Genomic DNA, 15,705 nt, shown 5'->3' with positions numbered 1-15,705 from the left:
CCATCAGGGGAGTATATTGTATGAATCGTATATAAAATTGTCTTTCACACTTCATACTGAAAAAAATAACTCCCCTTGTTATACAATTCTCAAAAATCTTTGAGGCAGGTAGTACGTGCTGTCCTGGCATTCAGAGCTGCAGATGGAGAACTCAGTTCCATCAATCAGATTAGTAACTGATTGTGGAGGGGACAGAAATGAGGGTGGAGGAAAGAAATATTTTGTCTCCTTTTTTTTCCTGTCTCCTCTCCCTGCCAAAGATACACAGTAGCAGGGGTGGCAAGAAGGAAAAACTGCAGAGACATTTACAAGTCTACAGGAGATGTAGAGTGACTGTTTTGGAAAGCAGGTGAGAAAGATCTAGGGTGGCTTGTACATTTCTTGCTAGAGTGACTTGCTCATCTTGCTTCAAACTTGGATTCAAGATGAATGTAATAATACATTTGAGGTTATCCACCAAGCCCTTCCTCTCCCTGATCATCATATTTCAATTTGTAACTAGACTGTGCCTTTAGGGTCATTGAAGTCCCCACGAACTGGCCTCTGTAATTCTGGAATTTGAGGTTTATCAATTCCTCTAGACCCCCTTTTTCTCAGTGGCTGTCCCCCCCCCCCTTATTTTTTTGGCTGTGTTGGGTCTTCTTTGCTCCACGTGGGCTTTCTCTTGTGGTGAGCGGGGGCTACTCTTTGTTGCAGTGCGCTGGCTTCTCATTGCAGTGGCTTCTCTTGTTGCAGAGTACAGGCTGTAGGCGTGAGGGCTTCAGTAGACATGGCACAAGGGCTTAGTTGCTTCGGCATATGGGATCTTCCTGGACCAGGGATCGAACCATGTCCCCTGCACTGGCAGGCGGATTCTTAACCATTGCACCACTAGGGAAGTCCAGTGGCTGTTCTCTTTGAATTTTTATTGTATTTTAGCCAAATCTCTGTTACCACATCACATTGTATTGTAACTGAAAGAGTTTGCCTGCTTGTCTATCTCCTAGGGACCGGGAGCATCTCAATAGGCATAGTGATATATCCATTTTTGTACCTTCCATGCTTGACACTGAGATGAAATTAAGGCATAGGATTGATGGCCATTTACCAAAAAATAAATAAATAAATACACTAGCAAAAAAATCCCTTTCAAATACAGGGCGTTTGTGAGATTGCTGTACCTGAAAGCATTTTAATAAAGACACACACAACTGAAGCCGAATCTTTAAGATACCTTCACCTGCTTAGTCATTCATTCATCATTCATTTATTCATTCACGCATTCACCGACACCGTATTGAGGTACGAGGCACTGGGCTCGTACAAGGCTGGGTGCTGGAGACACAGAGGCGAATGGCAACATGCAGCTTTGGAGTCGCTCAGGGACTAAAAGAGAAACTGCATTTTACTGGTGGCCCCATTACTTGATCCTGAGACCGTACAGATTGGTAGAGAACTTCAGAAGGCAGGCCCTAGGCCTCACTGGTTTCGCAGGCAACTAGTAGGTAGTTGTTGCATATTTCTTGAGTTAAGGTGGGGAAAACCCTTGCATCAAATAAACTTTATATCGAAGATGACGAGAAATGAAAATCTAATTTTATTTTTAGAAAACATCCAGAAGCAGCAGTTTTATTCCAGGGGAACGAACACACACCACCAGCATCTCAGCTCAGAACAGTGGTCCCCTGAAGTTGATGTGTAATGCAAAACAGAAATTTACTTCTATTGGGACTAAACTTATCCAAACAAGAGCGTGTGAGTCCGAAAGGGTCAAAGGTGGTCAGGGTCTAGAAATAACGCAGCCTCTGTGTGGAAAAGTCTGTAAGCCGCCATGAGACTGGCTGAGAGGGAGCCCGCCTTAGCCGCCAGAAGGTGACCCTCTCAACTGGGCCGAGGGAGGGCGTGGGCACATTTTGAGCCCTTGTCCTTGAAGGGCACTGAGCGAGCCGAGGGGAGGGGTGGGCGGGGCTCGGATTTCCAATCACAATAGAGGAAGCTCAGAGGCGGCCGAGGGGCGGGCCCCGCCTCCTCCTCCCTCCTTGCGGATCCTGCGCTGAAGGAGACGCACGCTGCTGACTTTGTCTTCTCCGTGCGACCCTTACCGCCGTCTCGAGAACTTTCTCTCCCCTGGTAGGTTTCTGCTCGGGACCCTGAATCCTGGCTCTCGAGCAGACCGAGTGGGACGTGGAAGGGAATCCTTGTGTAGCAAGACTGGGGGAAGGACCAGGAAGGACATCTGCGCTCCCGGGCCTGTAGCCCTGAGCATCCGGACTCGGCTTGGGGCGGGTGCCGTGCCCTGGGCTGGGGAGCAGGGCGGGGCGGAGGGGCTGCGACCGAGCCCCCGGGCTTTGTCCGCCACGCTTCGGGGCTCGCCGCCAGCCCGTGCTCCCCCGGGGGACAGACGTTGCATTTGCAGGTAATCCCGGGCCCTGCGTGTCCTTGATGGGTTCATGGCGGCCGCATCACCCGCGGTGCCTGCTGGCGGGAGCCCGGACACGTGCGTGAGGAGCTGGAGGAGGCAGAAGGGGCCAGGTGACCCGTGAGGCTGGCGGATCGTGAGCCTGGGGATTGGCGTCCATTACCACGGGAATGGAGAAATGCCCGGCTTTTCGGGGTTGAGGGTGAAGGACGATCTTGGTCCTGCCCTTCAGCCTCTCCCAGGCTGTGGTACACGCAGCCCTTCCCGGAGCGATGGGCGGCTCGTTTCTGGCCTCTTTTCTTGGTGCTTCGGGTGCTTTATTTGCCAGCTTTGGGTGTTGAGCGTGAGGAAGGCCTAGACTTTTTCGCCCTAGAGACCTTGTCCGGGGAGATCCGTAGTTGCTGCCTCCCCTGTGACCTGCGCTCAGCGCTGCGGGCGACAAGAGGAAGAGGTGGCCCGTGGGTGGCCTGCACAGCCGCTGCAGCTGGGTCCTGCGGGGGTAGGAGGAGGGGAAGAGCCGGCCCTTACTAGTGAAGGTTTCACACGGCAAAACTGGGCTCTTTAAAAGGTTAGTCTGGGGGCTTCCCTGGTGGCGCAGTGGTTGAGAGTCCGCCTGCCGATGCAGGGGACACGGGTTCGTGCCCCGGTCCGGGAGGATCCCACATGCCCTGGAGCGGCTGGGCCCGTGAGCCATAGCCGCTGAGCCTATTTAAAAAAAAAAAGGTTAGTCTGCAAAGTGGAGCTTTGTTGCTGAACTTAAGGCCCGGGTTCATTTCTAATGGTTTATATCCACAGAAGGGGTAGGAGGGTGGGGATGTAAAGGACCAAACATCGGAGGTAATTTTTACCCTGTTTAGCATTCTTTTCCCTTACAAGCCACCACTCTGATCTTGAGGCAGGCCTGTGTATAACATAAAACGTTTTCTTCTAATTTCTTACAACTCCTGTTAGAACCCCTGTTAAGAGGGGAAAAAAGAAAATTAAATTGCTTTTTCTCTAGAAAGATCTGAGAGAAAATCTGTACTTAAGCTTCTACACTGTCATTTCTGAAATTCCCCAAATAGTTTAAAAGGTCTATCTGGACAACTAATCTGTATTTCTATAGCAGTCTTTCTGGATTTTTGTTTTCCACTGCTTTACTGGATCCTCTGTATACCTAAAGGATCTTAAATCAGCTAGTGAAAATAACATAATAAAGAAAATCTGTGCGTATCTGTTCACCAAGAGACGCTGCATCCTTCTGATTCTGCGCAATATGCAGGACATGTGTGAATATCACTGTTAAGGTCATCTATTTGTGGAGACAGTTGTACACCATTGTATATTTCTTTTTTCTCTAGCATCCAGGAGAAAACTGCAAATAGGCTTTGTAAAGGCAAAATAATCTTTGAGTTTAGTCCCTCATGTTTGGGGGAAAATAGTTTTTTGGGAAAAAAATAGCTCTAGAATGAAATAGTTGTTAAAGTTATCTCCAAATCAAGTACTTATTCCAACTTGGAGCCTTACCAACTCTTACTTAACATATACAATTACTAAACTAGGTTTTGTTACTTAGTCATTTGCAGATGAGAAACAAAAAACGAGAAGGAAGCAGGGGTACAGTTTGAAACAGGGACATTGTCCTCTAAGTTAACAGTTTAGCATTAAAAGTAAAAGGCAAACACAAATATTAGACATTATAACGGGCTACAATTATAAACGGTACTTAATTCTGAAGAAAGGGCTTTTTTATGATCTGTACCCTCTTTGTTTAAGAAAGCAGGTTGATACAATAAATTTTGCCTTTTGTTTTAGTTATCCAGAACACTCAGCTGATAATCTGATGGCACAGATAAAATTGGTGTTACTGTATAAATGTTTTCTAACAGTTTCCATTTTTTTAACTTTTTAACTTTTCTTTTTTGGCTTTTTCTTTAATGGCTGGAAAGAACTCACTCAAAGGCTGATATTCTCCTAATGTGACTCCCTGAAAAAGAATTTAATGAGTACCTACCTTCCAATAAGCTTCCAAGGTGCACTAAAAGGAATTCAGAGCGATATTTTCTGCAGATTTTGCATAAACATTATTCATCACTATTGTCACTGTATTTAAGCACACATAGTATGTCCAGTACACTGACAAATTTTAAGTGAGACTTCAATAGAAGAAGAAAATAGAAGAACCAATTAGTCCCTATCTTCTAAGAGTGATAATAACCATTGGTAGTAGAAATTATATTCATAACTGGCCATTCTTTTAGCCCAAGCTTAAATATGCGTTCATACTGGGCTCTAACTTAAATAGTTACAAATAAATACTTTATAGGGGGCATAGAAACAAATCCGCTAATCTAAATATAAATATGCGTGTTGTTTAGCCAGTAAATGAATGGCCACAAGACAAAATTGTTACAACTTTGTTAAATACTATTAGAAAAGCAAGCACAGGCTGAAGAGACGGACCCAAATTCTAATGGGCTTCATGGAGGTTTCTGTCTTGTTTTTTGTTATTGGGTTAACATGTTGTGTTTTTTTTTAAACATCTTTATTGGAGTATAATTGCTTTACAACACTGTGTTAGTTTCTGCTGTATAACAAAGTGAATCAGCTATATGTATACATATATCCCCATATCTCCTCTCTCTTGCATCTCCCCCCCACCCTCCCTATCACACCCCTTTAGGTCCCCACAAAGCACCGAGCTGATCTCCCTGTGCTATGCGGCTGCTTCCCCCTAGCTATCTATTTTACATTTGGTAGTGTATATATGTCCATGCCACTCTCATTTCGTCCCAGCTTACCCTCCCCCCTCCCTGTGTCCTCAAGTCCATTCTCTACATCTATGTCTTTATTCCTGTTCTGCCCCTAGGTTCTTCAGAATCTGTTTTTTTGTTTGTTTGTTTGTTTTTTTAGATTTCCATATATATATGTTAGCATACGGTATTTGTTTTTCTCTTTCTGACTTCACTCTGTATGACAGAGTCTAGGTCCATCCACCTCACTACAAATAACTCAATTTCGTTTCTTTTTATGGCTGAGTAATATTCCATTGTATATATGTGCCACATCTTCTTTATCCATTCATCTGTTGAGGGACACTTAGGTTGCTTCCATGTCCTGGCTATTGTAAATAGAGCTGCAATGAACATTGTGGTACATGACTCTTTTTGAATTATGGTTTTCTCAGGGTATATGCCCAGTAGTGGGATTGCTGGGTTGTATGCTATTTTTAGCCTTAGGTTGTTTCCATCTCCGGGCTATTGTAAATAGAGCTGCAATGAACATTTTGGTACATGACTCTTTCTGAATTCTGGTTTCCTCAGGGTATATACCTAGTAGTGGGATTGCTGGGTCATATGGTAGTTCTATTTGTAGTTTTTTAAGGAACCTCCATACTGTTCTCCATAGTGGCTGAACCAATTCACATTCCCACCAGCAGTGCAAGAGTGTTCCCTTTTCTCCACACCCTCTCCAGCATTTATTGTTTCTAGATTTTTTGATGATGGCCATTCTGACTGGTGTGAGATGATATCTCATTGTAGTTTTGATTTGCATTTCTCTAATGATTAATGATGTTGAGCATTCTTTCATGTGTTTGTTGGCAGTCTGTATATCTTCTTTGGAGAAATGTCTATTTAGGTCTTCTGCCCATTTTTGGATTGGGTTGTTTGTTTTTTTGTTATTGAGCTGCATGAGCTGCTTATAAATTTTGGAGATTAATCCTTTGTCAGTTGCTTCATTTGCAAACATTTTCTCCCATTCTGAGGGTTGTCTTTTCGTCTTGTTTATGGTTACCTTTGCTGTTCAAAAGCTTTTAAGTTTCATTAGGTACCATTTGTTTATTTTTCTTTTTATTTCCATTTCTCTAAGAGGTGGGTCAAAAAGGATCTTGCTGTGATTTATGTCATAGAGTGTTCTGCCTATGTTTTCCTCTAAGAGTTTTATAGTGTCTGGCCTTACATTTATGTCTTTAATCCATTTTGAGTTTATTTTTGTGTATGTTGTTACAGAGTGTTCTAATTTCATTCTTTTACATGTGGCTGTCCAGTTTTCCCAGCACCGCTTATTGAAGACGCTGTCTTTTCTCCATTGTATATTCTTGCCTCCTTTATCAAAAATAAGGTGACCATATGTGTGTGGGTTTATCTCTGGGCTTTTTATCCTGTTCCATTGATCCATATTTCTGTTTTTGTTCCAGTACCTTACTGTAGCTTTGTAGTATAGTCTGAAGTCATGGAGCCTGATTCCTCCAGCTCCGTTTTTCTTTCTCAAGATCGCTTTGGCTATTTTGGGTCTTTTGTGTTTCCATACAAAGTGTGAATTTTTTTGTGCTAGTTCTGTGAAAAATGCCATTGGTAGTTTGATAGGGATTGCATTGAATCTGTAGATTGCTTTGGGTAGTATAGTTATTTTCACAATGTTGATTCTTCCAATCCAAGAACATGGTATATCTCTCCATCTGTTTGTGTCATCTTTAGTTTCTTTCATCAGTGTCTTATAGTTTTCTGCATACAGGTCTTTTGTCTCCCTAGGTAGGTTTATTCCTAGGTATTTTATTCTTTTTGTTGCAATGGTAAATGGGAGTGTTCCCTTAATTTCTCTTTCAGATTTTTCATCATCAGTGTATAGGTATGCAAGAAATTTCTGTGCATTAATTTTGTATCCTGCCACTTTCCCAAATTCATTGATTAGCTCTAGTAGTTTTCTTGTAGCATCTTTAGGATTCTCTATGTAGAGTATCATGTCATCTGTAAATAGTGACAGCTTTATTTCTTCTTTCCCGATTTGGATTCCTTTTGTTTTGTTTTCTTCTCTGATTGCTATGGCTAAAACTTCCAAAACTATGTTGAATAATAGTGGTGAGAGTGGACAACCTTGTCTTGTTCCTGATCTTAGAGGAAATGGTTTCAGTTTTTCACCATTGAGAACAATGTTGGCTGTGGGTTTGTCTTATATGGCCTCTATTATGTTGAGGTAAGTTCTCTCTATGCTTAGTTTCTTGAGGGTTTTTATCATAAATGGGTGTTGAATTTTGTTGAAACCTTTTTCTTCATTTATTGAGATGATCATATGTTTTTTCTCCTTCAATTTGTTAATATGGTTGATCACATTGTTTTTTAAAAATATATTCTGTGCTCTAGAATACCATTATGCTCCTTTTAAAATGTATTTTAGTTCAAACTTGCAACAGTAACATTACAAATTCCCACACAGGTTTCTCATGTGGACACATATAATATTTTGATTATTTTCTTTCAGGGCACAATGGCAACGCTTAAGGAAAAACTGATCGCACCAGTTGCAGAAGAAGAGGCAACGGTCCCAAACAATAAGATCACTGTAGTGGGTGTTGGACAAGTTGGTATGGCATGTGCCATCAGCATTCTGGGAAAGGTACGTACTTTCAAGAACACCATACATACTAATGAGAACCTACTGTGTAGCACAAGGAACTCTACTCGGTGCTCTGTGGTGACCTAAATGGGAAGGAAATCCAAAAAAGAGGGTACATATGTATACGTATAGCTGATTCACTTTGCTGTACAGCAGAAACTAACACAACATTGGAAGGCAACTATACTCCAATAAAAATTAATTAAAAAACCAAAACAACACCGTACCTGATAGATAATTTCAGCATGTGTATACAGTCACTTTACGTATCTGAGAATTTGCTTGTATCTTCAGAAGATAAGTTGTAGGCATCGTGATTCTTCACCTTTAAACACATTAGCATGTATTTCCTGAGAGAATGACGTTCTTCCTCACACAATAGAGTTACTGTGCTCAGGAAATTTAATAATGATAAAATGCTATTATCTAATATATAGTACCCAGATTAAACGTTCTCCAACTATCAAAATCCTGCCTTTTCTCCCCTAATCCAAGATCATATTTTTATATACTTGTCATGTCTCTTTCTTCTTCTTTAATCTGGAACTGAGCCATTCTTTGTCTGTCACGTCTCTGATATGTTTGTAGAGTCCCCGTCGGTTCTGTAGGATGCCCCTCAATTTATGTTGGTCTGATGTTTCCTTGTAATTGGGTTCAGGTTAGGTTTGGGAGGTGGGGTGGTGGCACGTCCTTCACAATGCATCACAATTTTGTCTCATGACTGGTGGTGCCCAAGGGTCCTCTGGTTGAAGTGGTAACTGTCAGATTTCTCCACTGCAAAGGTCCCTTCACCCTCTATAGCTAATAAATAATCTGCACAATCGCTTTTTGAGGTCATGGAAATATCCTGTTATTCCCCTCAGACCCCCACCCAGTCATTTTATTTTGAAATGATTTCAGATTTACAGAAAAATTTGCAAGAATATCAAAAAAATAAAACTTCCATATTCACTTCACCCATGTTTACCAATTCTTAACATATTTGTGTGTGTGTGTGTGTAGGTGTGGGTGCATGCATGTGCGCACACATGTATGGACTTTTTTCTGAACCATTAGAGAATACATGCAAATGTGCCCTTCCTTTCCTTCTGTCTGTCAGAGTACATTTCCTCAAGATAGGACATTCTCACGTAGTTCAATTATTAACATCAGATTTAACACTGACAATATGCTACTAGCACCCTCTACTCCTCCAGATTATATCTTCCCCAGATACCTCCATAGACTTTTAGTTCGCTTCCTGTATTACTTACCTCGTTGAATTGATCCTTGTTCTTTCTGAAGGCTGTCTTAAATGTTTTTTAGGGGAACCCCTCCCCTCAATGCCTGGCCTTCAGTAGAGCACACTGTCCATTTGTATTGTATGTGAAGGCTGCTTGAATAACTCCTAGCCAAGCGTATTTCTATTTACAAAATTTAAATTCTAAAGCAACAAATTCTGAATCTTCACTGAGGAATAAGTCATCAAAGAAATCAACTAAAATATGTAGCGCACACCAATGCAAGTTTTATTCTCTGGCATTTTTTTCTTGCTAGTTTTCATTGGCTAGGTTCCCCTGATTTAGGAGAGCTGCTTCCCAAATTACAGGGAATTTAAATAATCACAATTTAGTGTTCATCCTTCATAACCAGTAAAAATGAAAAGTATTCCAGCTTACCTTTCTTTTCAAATACGTACCATGTTTGAAGTGCTTTGACTAAAATGCTTCATTTTAAACCACAATCTCAAGAAATGGGAACTGTTCATATCCTGTTTCCAGATGAGGTAGCTGTGGCTTCAGTAGCTTAAGTGGCCTCTGCCTATTGTCACACAGCTGGTAATGGTAGAGCTGTATATTGAGCCAAGGACTCTGAACTCTTAACCATAGTGACTCTGCAGTTTCTTTTCATTCTGTGCTAGTATTGGGGCAATTAAAGACATGTATTTTTGTTTTTAATGGAAGTATAGTTGGTTTACAGTGTTGTGTAGTTTCAAGTGTACAGCAAAGTGATTATTCAGATATATCTTTTTCAGATTCTTTTCCATTATAGGTTATTACAAAATATTGAGTATAGTTCCCTGTATAATACAGTAGGTCCTTGTTTACCTATTTTATATATAGTAGTGTGTATATGTTAATCCCAAGCTCCTACTTTATCTCTCCCATCCCCCCAGACATAAATGTATTACTAAAACACTAGCTAAAGATTTTTCATTCCTCCTGCTAATCTCAAAATTTGGATTTTCTGGAAACTATATCTGAGCTGTCATGATTCTATAAGGAGTACCTTGCTGATTGTTTTAAGTGTAAATTTTAAATCCTCTTGGGTAAATAATTTAGTTGAGACTGTCCTCTCTGAAGTTATATAATACTTTGGCCCAATTCTAGTGATCGAGAGAACAGACTGGGCCCCTAACACAGTAGGAATCTTCCAATTGAGCTGCTGTGAAGGAAGGACTGCCTTGTTGAAAGACCATTTTATTACTCAGAAGTGTTTAAATCTTCTTTTAATGGGGAAGAATTAGAGTCAAAGTTGTTATTACTCTTTGGTAAGGATTATAAACCCCACTGGTTCAATAAGAAAGGGAACTAACAGTGCTATTTTGTCAGGTGTCTGCATGTTACCTTATTCCTCTAGAAAAGTTCTAGGGGATATTGTCATCTCTATATTACTGTTGGAAAAGGACAAACTCAGAAAGATTAAGCCCCTTGATTAAGATCTCAGAGATCCTAATTGCCAGATCCAGTCTCTGAGTCCATCACCAGTGTGCTTTGCAGAGGACACACACTGCTTTGGCCCAGAAAGTGAACAAAGCTGGGGCACCAGGGACAGAGGTTGAGAAGGCCCACGCCTTAACTGGGCCCATGGAGGCAGCTGAGGCTCCCGAGTACAACGTCCACCATTACAAAGACACCGGTGTTTTCCGCTTCTCTAGCACACTCTCCCCAGCCTCATTGCCAACATGGAAACCATAGTGAGCTTTTATAAAACTAGCTTCCCTACTTAGAACTTTCTGATAGTGTAACAGTGCACGTCAACTACACGCATACATAATATGCAATGAGGCGTCAAGGATCTTTCCCTGCCTGTCTCTCAGAGCAAGGCGGGGGGCACCATTCAGAGGGTCAGGAGCGCCTTTCCGGTGCAATGTGGTGGTGCTGTCTCTGACTTTTCATCTCTTACCTTCTGCCCTCTTTCTTGAAAACACCAAGCTCATGCCTGCTTAAACCTTTTTAGTACTTGATTTCCCTTCCCCTGGAATGACTGCTCTAGACCATCAGAGTTCACTCCCTCCCATCATTCACGTCACACTTTTTTGGGCAGGCCTTCCGTGACTGTCCAATACCAAGTAAGCGTCCTTCCCTTTAACTTCACCCTGCCTTGCCCTGTTTATAGCACTTCCATTATCAGAGTCATCTTAAACTGTATGCTTCACTTCTGTTCCCTTCCTGGTACATTCCATGAGGGCAGGCGCTTTGCCAGATTTGTTCATTACTGTATTCCTCATTAGTAGTATAATGCCTGGCACATGCAGTAGTAAATATGTATTAAATAAATGGATATTCCCGCTATTACGAAGAAACTGCACTTACATCTGGTCAGATTTTGATCATAGCTTTTCCTTTTTCATGGCTTCTTCTGCCACCCCTACCAATCACGAGCTCTGTGTTTTGGCTGCCAAGATCCCATCATGTTGTCAAGGTCATACAGAGGTTCCATGCAGTTATTCCACCCTTATCCTCTGTGCAGCTGTTTTTGGTTTGAGTGTCTGTTCTTGATTCAGTCAGCTGTAGCCATATTCTTGTGGTACAAACCTAGCATAAGGAGTCTCTTAGAAGGAGCAATGTAATTACATACTGCAGAGTAGTTTTTGCAGTGCAAGACTTGGCCTAAAAGTGAGACTTAATTAGAATTTGGTGTCTGTACAAGAATAGACAGGTTAATGTAACAGACTCAAAGCCCAGAAACAGGACCAAAGAGTATTTAATGAAAAGTGGCAATTCCAGAGCAGAAGAAAAACAAATTATTGAATAAATGGTGTTTGTACATTTAGCTAATTATTTGGAAAAAGTTATACCTTTTCCTCCCACAAAATGTCATACAAGCTAAACAATTGAATATAAAAATGCAGCCATCAAATATTAAGCCACTGGCAGCAGTAGTTTGCTAGCTAGGAGGGCCAAGAGGTAGATTATGGCTGTGTCTTGTCCACATGGAGCTTTAGATTAAGAGACAGTTTTTGTAGTATGTTAAACAAGGTTCCAGCAGCAATGTTCTTGGCTTCTAACTGATCTCGTTCCTTAATAAGGTACTGCTTTTGCGATGAATCTAACCCTTGATGTATCAAACATTTTAAAATATATTTACAGCGTAAGTGGAATATACGTATGGCTGATATACACTGTGTGAATGCAGAAGGAGATTTCTTTAAGCCAAAGTGTCAGTACTTAGTCACACATCTTCTATTTGCCTGCCTCCCACTGGGAGGATATTTAGTCCCACAGATGCAGCTAAATTCAGCGCTGCAATTATTTTCTCAAAGTGTTGGATCTCTTCCTTCCTTGCCAGCTGACTATGTACTTCGCAGACAGTTCTCTACCCACTGAAACAAAACACAGGATCTGAGATCCTGTGACATCCTTTTCCACTTAAGCCCCAAATTGTTGTGCCCCGTTGACTTTCACAGCACCCATGTGATGCTCCCAAAATAAGAGTGGCATTCCTGGTGCTCAGGACCTTGACGGAACGGTTATTACGTTCTCTTGTATGGTTTTAGGGCTTCCAAAACACAAATGAGGGTTTTGTGTGGTCTTGTCAGTGGCTGCAGAGGAACGAAACCATTTTTAAAGTGTTGAAACATGAGTTGAAGTGAAAATGGGTGAACATTAATGCCAGTATTTGACATACATGGAAATGAGAAAATATTTACCAAGTAACCCCCACCCAGCTCATAAAAGGGTCATTTCAGAAGCTTGCAAGTGAATCAGTTGCTTGGAACTAAGAACACATTCAGTCACAGGGAGGCTTGAGTCTCAGGGAAACCCTCACAAGCAGGCCTATTGCGGCTCACTGCTTGAGGCCAGCTGCCACTGGACTTCTAGAAACGGGACAGTGTTCATTCCTTGGCTCCTGTGGGGAGTGGAACCTGCTTTGTTGGCAGCTTAGCCTGGTCAAGTTTTCTTAATGGCTGCCTCACCTCTTTTTACTTGTCCCTCTGCTGCTCAATGCCTTACTGACCCCTCCAGTTCTACCCTGGATTATTCTATCGTAGCCTTCAAAGTGCTTCCTGAACCCCAGTTACTTAATGCTTTTTTCCCATCAACACCCTTTACCCTTTACCTAGCTGATCTCACTATCCTTCAAAGAGGTATTTGCACTGTTAAGTGTGATATATCATATTAAGCTAATTATTTTGCTAACAGCCCCGTTTTTTGCTAAAACCAATAAAGGCCAGGATTTGGGTGATGTTTCAATGGGAAGGACAACTACTTTTTAAAGAGTTTGTAAATTATGAGTTTTCACAAGACAGCCAACTTTAAAAGCTGAAAAGTTATTTAGATGCAATGAGATTGACACCCCACCCCATTCATTTTTCTGAGAAGAAAAGGTTGACTTGCTGAAGAATGGACATGATTATTGATTTATGGTTGTTCTTGGGATGGATGGCACAAGTGACGGTTGGAATAGAAAACAAGAGAACTCTGAGACTGGGCAAGTTTGGGTTGGTCATGCATAGAGAATTCACTAGCCCTGGACCCCTGTGTCCATGACTCCTTCCTTTCCCCACCAGGATATTCGAGTCGGTCAGAGCCAACCTGAGGATTCCTAGCTTCAACCAGGGCTTCAAAGCCAGCTCTAAAGTGAACTCAACCTCTTGATGGTTTTAAACTAAATCTGCCCTCTCAAAAACCCCTCCAAACTTGGGGGTGACCTTCGGGATGGACACACTGCCCAAGGTTGTTTCTAGGTCTTTGTCTCTTGTTCACCACCATCCCCCATGAATATGAAAACTTGTGCACCCTGAGGCCACCGTTGAGCCTCGCTGGTTACGCTGGTTTCACGTCTGCAGGTTCTTTTTTCCTTTTTTTAACATCTTTATTGGAGTATAATTGCTTTACAATGGTGTGTTAGTTTCTGCTTTATAACAAAGTGAATCAGTTATACATATACATATGTTCCCATATCTCTTCCCTCTTGCATCTCCCTCCCTCCCACCCTCCCTATCCCACCCCTCCAGGGGGTCACAAAGCACCCAGCTGATCTCCCTGTGCTATTCGGCTGCTTCCCACTAGCTATCTACCTTACGTTTGGTAGTGTATATATGTCCATGCCTCTCGCTTTGTCACAGCTCACCCTTCCCCCTCCCCATATCCTCAAATCCGTTCTCTAGTAGGTCTGTGTCTTTATTTCTGTCTTACCCCTAAAAACAAAAATAAACAAATGGGACCTAGTGAAACTTCAAAGCTTTTGCCCAGCAAAGGAAACCATAAACAAGACCAAAAGATAACCCTCAGAATGGGAGAAAATATTTGCAAATGAAGCAACTGACAAAGGATTAATCTCCAAAATTTATAAGCAGCTCATGCAGCTCAATAACAAAAAAACAAACAACCCAATCCAAACATGTCTTCAGATTCTTAAAGCAATTTGTATCATGCTCATTGAATGCCAGTTGGGTACCAGAAGGTGAAATTCTGAAAAATTGGTATCTTAAATATTAATAGTTTGTTATTTAAGACATTTTATCATGAAATTGTTTAAAGAGCACGCCTAACTCCATGGTAAAATTCTTCTCTAGGTTTTTAGACATTGGTTGCTTTGCCATTTCAACAGTCTCTGGCTTGTACTGGCAGCTGAGGTCTCCTAGAGTGGCTTCGAGTCCTAACAGCTGTTTTTGTGTTTGTAGTCTCTGACTGATGAGCTTGCTCTTGTGGATGTTTTGGAAGATAAACTCAAAGGAGAAATGATGGACCTGCAGCATGGGAGCTTATTCCTTCAGACACCAAAAATTGTGGCAGACAAAGGTAGTCTCATTTCATGCCCAAAGTGATCAAATAATAAATTGATATCCTCACTCCTTTATAGAAGATCGGTTTTCCCATCCTGGTGAATCTAGTGTTGGTAGTTTCTCCTTTCCTTCTGGGTCCAATTCATCCTCAAAAACAAACATAATTGTTACCTCTGTAGTCCCTCTCCCACTGCCTTCCACAATTTGGTACATAACATTTTAGGAAATTGGATCCTAATGCTTGTTTACACATACCTGAGAATGGGGATGTTTTAGATCTGAAAAAAATACTGCACAAGGTAATTTGAGTGCCTTGAAGAAACTAACTAAATTTATATTCTAGCCATCTTTGTCCTGGATTAATGGATTTATGCTGTGACACTGTCACCACAGCACAGCTGTGCCTACAGATGTAGAAATGTGGACCCAAAATAATTCCTAACAATACTACTAATAATAGCTGTTATTCATTGAATTATTAGCATTCTGGGTATGCTGATGTGAAACTTTGCATATCTCATCTTCACAGCAACCCTATGAGAGGTGGATACTATTTCCTCCATTTTATGGAAGAGGAAGCTGATAAAGTATTAGTAACTGAAAAGTCACATAGGGACATGGTTTAATTATATGAATCATCCATAGCTATTGAGTCTAATGACCACATCAAATCAAAATGTCTATAATTTGGGAAAGGGTGTACTTCCTTGAGGAAAAAATAAAATATTTTCTAGAGAAACTCACTGCTAAAAATGAACAAGCTTCTTGGGCTTCCCTGGTGGCGCAGTGGTTGGGAGTCTGCCTGCCGATGCAGGGGACATGGGTTCGTGCCCCGGTCCGGGAGGATCCCTCGTGCCACGGAGCGGCTGGGCCCGTGAGCCATGGCTGCTGAGCCTGCGCGTCCGGAGCCTGTGCTCCACAACTGGAGAGGCCACAGCAGTGA

At 41.8% G+C, this 15,705-nt stretch overlaps 1 protein-coding gene across 1 annotated transcript in view; it reads left to right on the top strand.

Moving 5' to 3' along the window:
* Positions 1–1,971: 1,971 nt before the first annotated feature.
* The window catches only part of LDHB (lactate dehydrogenase B), a 22,354-nt gene continuing 8,620 nt past the window's right edge, over positions 1,972–15,705 (top strand). Inside the window, exons 1-3 of the mRNA XM_007449369.1 lie at positions 1,972–2,109; positions 7,637–7,771; positions 14,661–14,778. Coding sequence (XP_007449431.1) covers positions 7,643–7,771; positions 14,661–14,778 — 247 coding nt within the window. The 5' untranslated portion in view covers positions 1,972–2,109; positions 7,637–7,642. The remainder of the gene's footprint in view (positions 2,110–7,636; positions 7,772–14,660; positions 14,779–15,705) is intronic.

Source organism: Lipotes vexillifer, unplaced genomic scaffold (genome assembly GCF_000442215.2).
Source record: "Lipotes vexillifer unplaced genomic scaffold, Lipotes_vexillifer_v1.1 scaffold135, whole genome shotgun sequence".
Lineage (NCBI taxonomy): Eukaryota > Metazoa > Chordata > Mammalia > Artiodactyla > Lipotidae > Lipotes > Lipotes vexillifer.
Note: the sequence above shows the minus strand (reverse complement) of the source record. Positions and strands in the feature narration are given on the sequence as shown.